We start from the raw sequence: 10000 nt of genomic DNA, 5'->3' as shown, positions 1-10000 counted from the left end.
AAAATTAATTACATCCAACTTGGGATAAAAAGTCTGAATACACTATCACATGTTATAACATAATAATAAAGCGTTCTACGACGACATCCTAGTGTAGTTTTAGCTGCTACAGTTGTGCATACCCTTTCATAGGCTGGATCAAATTTGGGCAATATGCAGATGAAATTTAGAAAATGCCTTTACAAAACAATAATAACTTCTTTATTATTTTGTACTAACGTTTTTTTTCCACATTTAAGCCCAATTTTTAAAAAATGTGGAAAGGGAGTTTTAAAGAGACAGTAACTAAAGCAGCTTGTTTCAGGCAGTGGTTGACCTGAGCGTTAATAAACAGCCCTAAGATTATTATAAGTGTTTCTGAACTCTAAAATGACACCAGAGTCTGGAACAAAATGAACCCACAAGGTCTCTTTCTCAATTCTTAACTCATTCTACAATTTTTCATGAATAATAACAATCAGGAACTTTTCTTTTACCCATGGGGAAGTGGTTCAGGGCGTTCCCAACTTGTTCTCTTTTCCACATGATCAACATAGTACACCCTGCCGCTTTGATCCACCCTCTGCTCCCATCTGGGTTAAAAAAAAAAAAAAACAATTAGGAGGACACTGATCACGCCATTTAACACAAAAACTGATTTTCCAACATGTTATGTTTCCACAAGTGCAGATTATTAACAGAAAAAGTTGCCAAATTAATCACACAAAAAAACTTAATTTGGAATTGAACTTTTAAGGTATTTGAAAGGAGAAAATAAAGATTATAGTTTCATAGTTTGTGAAGCATATTCTGTACTGTGAATATTAGTTTGTAACTGTGTCAGAGTATCCTGTCAGTAGATAACTACTCATATAACATACTCAGATAACTCATTTTTTCCTCATGGGAAAGCTGAATGTGACCTTGCTAAGAAGATAATGCAGTTTAAACACTTTTGGCTCATATTCAGTTCAGATTGTTGTTTCCGTATTTATGCTGAAAATGAGCTTCTTGCTGGTGCCTGCAAGATAAATTTCTCTTATTGTCCCATTGGTCTGTCATTCCTGTTTTAATATCTGATTTTTACCAACAGGTTACAGACTAAATATAATGTTTAAAAAAGACAAATCATATTCTGCTGATTTACAACTATGGTGTTTCCTCCAGACAAATGAATAATATGTAACACTTTCATATTAATAATTTCATGTTGTAGATTTCAGAGGATCTTGCTACCTTCACACTTATGGCATGTTCCTGCAGTGCTAATATCTACTATTTAACTACATACCTGTGCTTTTAATGGACACAATTTGTATGTTAAAAAAAAAAAAAAAAAAAAAAAGCTGTCCTTTCTGCAAATTCTGCAGAAGAAGCACATAATTCAACTTTATACCTCTTTGTAGTTTTATTTTAGTCATTATATAAGGCAATAAATCTAATCAGGCATTTGGTTTGGGTACGATAACACAATTAGAAGTTGTCACAACACTGGAACATGAGATTAACCAATTCTGACGTCTAAATCCGCAGTTCTGCCACTTAGATTCTTTGAATATAAAAACTAACCCAGGTGGTAGAGGTCCAGTGTTGACTGCTGGGACTCTGGGAGTAACGACAGGGGTGAGGCTGCTGGTTGGCTGCCTAGTGGCTGCAGCTCCAGAAGCCAAAGAAGAATTTCTGTCAGAGCCTGTCGATGGACTTGAGTTTGGTGCAGATGGAGGTCCTGCAGCTGGTGTTTGCACTGGTGCATCATAGGCTGACTGGCCTTCACTACTATCGGCTGGAGCAGAGCCATTGCTGGAAGATGCTGTGGAAAGATTCAAACATCACACAGAGATTATTACAGATCCACTCGAACAGAAAGTTATCAAAAACAACATATCTTAAACTTATCAATGTAGATTGACTACAAGAAACAAAGTGTTTTCTCATTTAGATTTATTAAAAGTATTAGTGACGTGATGAATGCAGTTCACACCAAGATGAGCATTTCAAGGAAAGGGAAAAAAAAAAAAAGATTGACATTTAAATAGCTAAGTGTGAGTGAGTGCTGGCAAAACTCCCAGCTAGCACTTGAGATAAATGATTATTGTTGGATTAGACTGTACAAGAGAAGACAAACACTTGAACTTCATACTTATGTAAGTTTTCAGAATAGGTTTTCCCACAGTAAATGTCTGACCTGGTAAAGAGCTAAATCTGCGAGGGGTTGGGGGAGGAGGTCTGGAGGGCCTCGGTGGTCGGATGGGCTTTGCACCCACTGACGGAGACCCTTTGCTGTTTGCTGTCCTCTGGGAGCTGGGAGAGGATCGGTGCTCTACAACATCCACAGCCGGAGAACTGTCTCGACTGTGTCTGCAAGGAGGAACAGAAATAATCAAATCATAAGATCACAGATATTTCACACAAATATAAATTTACTGACTATAGGCAGGCATATTATACCTTATGGTGAAATCCCCGTTAGGTTGTGATTCTTCATTTGATGTAGCTGGTAAAAGAAAAATTACTAAGACCTAACAAAAAAAACTACATGCATGCAACTTTTAAACATTCAAATCTGTGTTGGGGAAAAAAACCCCACAAAACATTCAAGCAGGTTTGGCAAGCTCTTGATGTCCAAGTTTCTTGTGTTTCCACTCACTGTGGCGATCAGCTTCAGCTGAGGCAAACATTTCAGGGTCAACAGTCATGCCGTCTAGGCAGACAGAGAGATCTCCGACCACATCTCTGTCAGCACACAGTTGCAAGGTCTGCACCACCTCAGAAACTGCATTAAGACAACACAATACAGTCAGTGTCAGAAAATTACATTTAGTTTTTTTTTCTATTGTCACTTAGGAACATAAAATATAGTCTGACAGACCAGAAAGAAACCAGAAAACAATGCTGGCTTTTATACACCTACTTAGACTAAAAGCTCTTCTTTGGATAATCATAAGTTCATTTGAGACAAACCCCTAATTTGTTCAAATCTATTGCTTATTTTCCATTTGTGAGTTAACAGACATTACATTTATCAGTACAATGCATAGAATATGGCCAAGCAAGGAGATGAATGTAGTTTTTCTGCAATAAGGAAATAAAAAAAAGTCCAAACATCTACCAGGGCGAAAGAGGAGAGGGGTTGACAAAAGCAGCAAAAGTCACTCACAAATGGTTTGTCACATTTGTGAGTGATTTTAAATACTTTCATAGAGGCTTTAACAACCTAAACAGTTTAAATGAATTAATTTTATTGTACCAAGTCACATGTACTCAACATTTGATGCCCTGAAAGATAATACATGTGTTTCCGCAAAAGCTAGTGGTTATGATGTAATGCAGCTGCAAGTAAAGATAAAAATTAATGAAAGTACAACACACAAAAGTTTCAGACTCAACTGTCATCAACACATGCACACACACAAAAAACAACCACATGCTCACAAACCACAAGCCAAAACTCCAACTTACAAACATGCACAACCTGACAACAATTATGTTACATAAAAAAAAAAAAAAAGAAGACATTTCTTGCGCTTAATGTACATTGTGCCCTTCAGTTTCAAGTGTCACTCCAGGCTGAGCTCTGATAAAAACATTTTATCATGTTATGTTTTAAATCTGAGAAGCTCACATGCCTGTAAAAGCAGAAAAAGTCTCTGATATCCAACTTTGTTTTTCTTCCCATGTAGTTTTTACTAATAATTTCAGCATGTCTTGAAGTAAAACAGCTTTAGTTCTAATATTTGCATTCCTCTGCAGCAACATTTAGAACTGAGAGAGCTGGTCTTTAATCATAACTGAGGATTTAACAAGTAGATAGAAACACAATCCAACATGCTCATATAAAAAAATATACTAAATAAAAAAAAGAACATAATATAAAATATGTACAAAAAAAAGAAAAAAAAAAGTGTAAAATTCATCCACTCACTTTTCATGTCGTTGGACTTGAGAGTTTCATTGACATCCAGTGTGGCCATGCCAAGCAAGACATCGGATTTCAGGGTCTGGTGGCTCCAAACACGAAACAATAGTTTGCTGAATGGAGTCACAATCCTGTTGGGATATTAACAATAAACAAATAAATACATAAATAAAGCATTAGAATTATTTTTGCAGTGTGTTTGAGTACAGAAAAAGTGCCTTCTTTTGTCCTTTTAGGAACTGAAGACAACTGAGCCACATTATCAGCCCTTATTACATTTTTGTAGGAGTAACTTTCTTATTGTCAATTTAACCATCTCATTAGTATTTTACAAACTCAGTCTGATTTTAAAAAAAAAATTATTTCAATGAGGTTTTACAAGCTAAAATGTAAGTTACAGGACACCATTATAACCAATAGGGCTACTCATGAAAATTTAGCTTTAGCTCACAAAAGAAGAAAAAAAAGAAAAGGAAAAATCAGTCATGTTTTGTGTAAGCTGCAAAAATATTTGTTGTGAAAGCAAACTGTAGACAATGAGGTTCAGAGGCTATTCAAGGACAGTGAGTGTCTATAACCATCATGATGGCAGCTGTTAGGCTAACACGATTAGCACCGGCACAAAAAGACAGCACAGATGCATTGGCTCAGGTCTGATTACAGCCCTTAGTAAACAAGTGTTATATAATAACTCAGCTTCCATGTGTCTAAAAGAAACTCTGGGAGAACTCTATATTAAGCAACAGAAACGGGATTCCTGTAAATGTACTACTGGCTGCTCTGTTTTAATGGATGATCTTTATACTTTTGCCTGCGAATTAAACAAATTGACTGGACTGAAAGACAATTTATTCATTTAAAAGATTAATTAATTTAAAATGGTGACTTAAAATAACAATTTTATCCAAATTAAGGTTGAGAGGCTGTAAGATTATGTGAAAGAAAATCTGTATATTTGTACAAAATAGATTTATCCTCCTTTAGGAGTCAAGGCTGGGGTAGGTAATCTTACTCAGATTTTTTTTTTTTTTTTTTTACTCTGGGTGAAGTGGTTCCTGTTCGTGATTACAAATTCTATAGTAGTCTATACATTTTTTAATCATAAACAAAAAGAAATAGAGTTGTTAATTTCTTATAAGAAAGCATTGGATCACACAAGGACTAAAACCAGTGGGGAAGGAGCCAAGACAGGGTGCCTCTTTCAATTTTTGCTAGCTACCACCTACTCCAGCTTTAAGACAAAATGTACATTCAACTTCACACAAATGAAAAGGGTGGTTAGAAGTGCAGGCCACCATCATGTTTGCAGGGGACCTGGGGCCTTCGGCTTTCCAAAGCAGCCTCCAGCTCTTTGAGGCTGTATGATTTCTTTGCTATCACACAGATATTTACCTTCACATTTGCATTCCCTCTACATTATCATTCAGACTGAGCATTATATTCAGGAGTGGACTGCGGCTGGGCGACAATTTAAATTTTTTTCTCCTAACCAACTTTTGGCATTTGCATGAGAAACCTGCTCCAGAATCTAAATGGAAACCTTTTTTTCCCCTCAGTCATGCTGTTTACTTTAAAAAAGCCATCCTGCCCACCGGCTGACAAAAAAGACAAAAGCATGCCATCCCATTACCAACAGAAAAGCCACATCCCTGTTTTTACAAAACCCCATCTTCATCTTATCTGACCCCAATTTGTTTTGTACATCTTCATTTGTTTTTGGTCAGATTTCTTTCTGACCCAAACCAGCCTAGTGAGCAGCACTTGTTTTTGTACATAAAAAAATCATCATATTCAGAATGGCCTTTAAGGTAATACTTTGATATCAGATTATTCTTCACAAAGGCACCTTCTGGGGGAATATCAAAGGCAGTCCAGCAAGGCAATGATTCCACACAAAAAGCCCAGAAATTAAACAGGGAATAGTTTTAATAATTTTGAATAATGCAAAGTTATTATGAGAATTTCCTTTGTAATCTGAGCTGTAGACTAAACAACAAAATGATGGCATGCACCTCTCTACCTCACAGACTAGGAAAAAAGTTGCCAAAGACAGCTAGTGTTGGTCTTTTTATATCAAGTATACATCATCACAAAGATAAACATGTATCCATTTTATAAACCTACAGATTTCCAGTTTAGGGTTGTGGAAATAAAGCATTATATTTCTTATTAATATGTCCAAGTCAATGTTGTAGCATATTTTGAAAGCTGTTTGTGCCGCTTGGATCCATAAGGAAAAAAAAAAGTCAAATAAAAACCGTCTAAGTTAATTTAAATAGATTAAAAGAGATTAATCGCTTTAAGCTGAACAGTATCTACTCCAGGTTTTTGTTTAGCAGCACTCATACCATTATCCTGAGCCAAGCTCAAAAGGAAAAAAAAAAAATCTCTCTACAAAAGGAAGACATGGTGATTCATACAGAAGTGGAAAAAAAAAGAAAAAGCGGCAGCAGAAAAACAACCTAGAAAAAACTCATTACAACAGCAATTTTATCAATTTTATTTGATAGAAATCTATTTTTTGGGCTCACATTAAAGAAACTTTCTGGACAGTTTCTGAGGAAACAATGAATCATACATAACAGATGTTTCAATCAATGTTTTTTTTTTTTTAAATAAAATATTTTAAAAACTAAAAGATAAAAATACATCTTTTCAATATTCACATGAATGGAACTCAGCGATTTTTAACTCAATGAGAAAACAACTGACTGACACTCATCTCTCCCAACTGTACAGGTCCTGATTACTTCTTGCTGACGCAACAAATGTTAAGTATTACTCCTTAAGTAGCACGAAAGCTTAAAGTTTTATGGCCAAGATGGCTCAAATATTCCCTCAGCAAACACCAATATGTCTTAATTGATACCGGATCAACAATTGCTAAGGACAAAAGTTAAATTGTCTTTAACTATACACTGCTAACAAAATGCTTAGACCTCCTTTAAACTTACTGAGATCACGATTCTATTTTAAAAGTGAACATAAAGCAAAGTAGTTTTTAAGCCAACTAAACGTGAGCTTTTCCAAACACCAGGCTTGCTTAAATCTCCCTGAACAAACTGAGAACACTTGAAAGTTTAAGCAGAGTAAGAGTTTGGGTATACTGCACCACCTACCAAAGCAAGGAGGAAACAGAAGTTATAAATATTTTGGCTAATGTTCAACCACCAGAACTTTCTATGTCTTGTGCTGCAAACCCAACCTCTTGCAGTTTATTTGGATTATAGCCAAACTATAACTTTTACTTCAAAATCACAGGTCTAGTTGTGGTAAAAAAAAAAAAAAAAAAAAGAAAAAGAAAAAGTGTGGCAACAGGGAAGTTGCTTTTATGGTAAGTGTAAAACAATGTCAGCAATACAGAAATACCGGAAACATTTTGACTCACACAGTGAGTGGCTGCTTCCATTTGGGGCTGTGGGTGTTGTTGCATTTCTCAGTTTTTTTGGACTGCCCATCGACTGACACTTCTACGTAAGGACTGGGACCAAACCAGTTCTTCTTGTTTTCCTTTAGCTTTGCTGAGAGAACTGAAACAGAAAGAGAAGACTATAAAGCAGACAGTAGATGGAGGAAAAGGCAGTAAACAGTCAAATAATTCAGTACCAAGGAAATACTTTGAATAACACCATTTCCCCCAGGTTCACAGCATCTGTGTGTGTAAAGCGGTGATGACAACCCTGACCCAACATTCATGATCCATAGGGCTGACATGGATACATGGATGGAGCACAGCACACAAAAAGAAGTCAATTAGAAATGAGAAAGTCATAATGAAGACACTTCCCAACTGTTCCAATAACTGATAAGTATAATTACATAGTAATTTTACACTGAAGTTGAATGTGTATTTTTAGAATCAGATCAAACAGTATGAAAGTATGAAAGAGCAGTCCCCACTAAAAGGAAATACTTTAGTTTAGGCAAAACCTGGGTGACAGGAGAGTGTGTAAAAAACATGAAATGACACCCAAACACTGGCTGTGAATGCTCCAGACAATTATATGTCATATTCTTGACTAAACCCTATAAACAGATTTTGTTTTAAAGGACCTGTGGGGGTAAAATTAACTTGTCTTATCTGACTGGTTCAGGGTATGTATAGTTTTCAAATACAACTATGAAAACTCATGGTTTATGTGCATGTGTGAAAACTCACAATACATTATAATAGCAAGAACAAACGTGTGACCAGTTTCTATGATTGTATCATTTGCTTTCACTTTACAAAAATTCACAAAAATAAAATAAGTGAACATGACCTTTTGTTTTTCATTATATCTGCTCAACTTGATAATAACGAGGACTTACCAATAATTTGCAACTGTCCTTTCATAGGATAACCATTGGAAGTTCCTGACTTGGCGACACCACTGGCCATGACATAGGGCTGGGAAAAGGACCTATAATAGAAACATTTTATTAAGATGGTAAAAGATCAGTTATCAGTTGCACTAAGCACAGATAGGAATATGGTCAACTCGAAAACCAGCTCACTACCACATAGTAGAAAAGCAAATCATATACCTATCCTGCATTAATAAATTCACTTTCTATTAAATAATATATCAATCAGTTGTCCTCTAAGACTGGAACTGTGGGTGAAATATTGGGGCTCTATCTCTTAACAATGTGCAGTTATGTGCTTTGAATCATCTTTCTGAAATGCACTCACATCATTTGTGTGAATAACAGAGAAACAACAATGTTCTGGTTTCAGTTTCAGTCATGTAGCCATTTCAAAGCTATTTTCACAGTGCAGAAACAACTAGAAAGACAGTAAACTATCAAGTCGAAATGAGGTCAAACTCATTCCAGTGTGCACCAGTTATAACCCTGTGGCATTTAGCCAGTCACAGAAAATATAACCAAAAGAAATATTTACATATTTTTCCTGACTGAATAAAATTACTGTGCATCTTTATGGACAAACTAGTTTAATTTATTTGGAGTGTCTGTTTACAAAGATGGTGATTCTACATTGGTATGGTACATTTGCCGTTGCAGTCTATCTATCACTGAAAATGAGAAAAAACATATTAACATCTGCATTCAATATGGCAAAAAGACAAGAGACTGACACCATATCCATGGAGCTTACAGTCAAATGAAAATAGCAGTGCAAATCATTATTCCTCATCTGAATTTTCAGCAGATGGACCATAAAAGGAAGTACAAAGAAAAATAAGACAAAATGCCAGGTTAACAGTCCGTGATCTGCTGTTGTCTAAGGCCACATCAAACTACAGTACATTGACAGATAAACTAACTCCAAAATAAATTTCTATGACTAGTCAGTGTCTACATGCAAATTGATATAAACAACTTAATTCGATACAGAAATGCTTAAAGTAACAAAAAGGTACAAATATCTAATATGCTAATAAACTGTTAAATAAAAGTTGAATATCAAACCTGTTTTCATTGTTAACTAGAAGCTAATTGTGTTTACATACTGTTTAATTTGTTAAGCTGTTGATTTGCAACACAGATTAATACATTTTAGATAGAAGACGAGACCGTTAAACTCAGTTACACACATATATTAATACTTTTTAGATTTTCCTTTCTAGTTAAAATGTTTCAGATAATTCCATCTGCCAACGCTGTGATGTATATATCCAAATAAAATAAACAAATAAATAAAAATAAAATCTTAAAAACCAAAAAGTTCTTAAACATATGTAAATATGCATCAATAAAAAGGCAAGGAGGGGAAAAAAAGAAATGCTGGCACAAAAAGGGGATCCTATGAGCTCTCTGAATCTGGTTCATTACCTCAAAGCATCGCTGAACAATATATGCTCCTTAGTCCATCTTGTCCTGTCTGCATATGGCAGGGAAGGAGAGCATGAGGAGCTCCTGGGTAAACTTTCACTCTGACTTGATCTTTGTCAATAATTCAGTGACCACTAGCTTTGCAGCATCACAAGGAGGCTGATCTTGTTTCATAGATGAGGGTATTTCCTGAATATCAAACACTACTCCAGCTTCTCCTGGCTTTTTCTTATTCCCAGTTGCATGGCAACACTCACAGGGCAGCAAATTGTATTTGGGATATTTCCATTTTATTTGTCTTCCAATCCCGCCATCCAATATTCCTAT

At 35.5% G+C, this 10000-nt stretch overlaps 1 protein-coding gene across 1 annotated transcript in view; it reads right to left on the bottom strand.

Moving 5' to 3' along the window:
* The window catches only part of itchb (itchy E3 ubiquitin protein ligase b), a 25436-nt gene that overhangs the window by 13917 nt on the left and 1519 nt on the right, over nucleotides 1-10000 (bottom strand). Inside the window, exons 2-9 of the mRNA XM_079239032.1 lie at nucleotides 8207-8298; nucleotides 7284-7425; nucleotides 3902-4026; nucleotides 2627-2752; nucleotides 2428-2473; nucleotides 2165-2337; nucleotides 1549-1789; nucleotides 477-572 (exon numbers count right to left, since the gene is read on the bottom strand). Coding sequence (XP_079095158.1) covers nucleotides 477-572; nucleotides 1549-1789; nucleotides 2165-2337; nucleotides 2428-2473; nucleotides 2627-2752; nucleotides 3902-4026; nucleotides 7284-7425; nucleotides 8207-8276 — 1019 coding nt within the window. The 5' untranslated portion in view covers nucleotides 8277-8298. The remainder of the gene's footprint in view (nucleotides 1-476; nucleotides 573-1548; nucleotides 1790-2164; nucleotides 2338-2427; nucleotides 2474-2626; nucleotides 2753-3901; nucleotides 4027-7283; nucleotides 7426-8206; nucleotides 8299-10000) is intronic.

This window comes from Telmatherina bonti, assembly GCF_933228915.1.
Source record: "Telmatherina bonti genome assembly, chromosome: 4".
NCBI classification, from domain to species: domain Eukaryota; kingdom Metazoa; phylum Chordata; class Actinopteri; order Atheriniformes; family Telmatherinidae; genus Telmatherina; species Telmatherina bonti.
The sequence above is the reverse complement of the archived record's forward strand: the minus strand, read 5'-3'. Positions and strand labels throughout refer to the sequence as shown.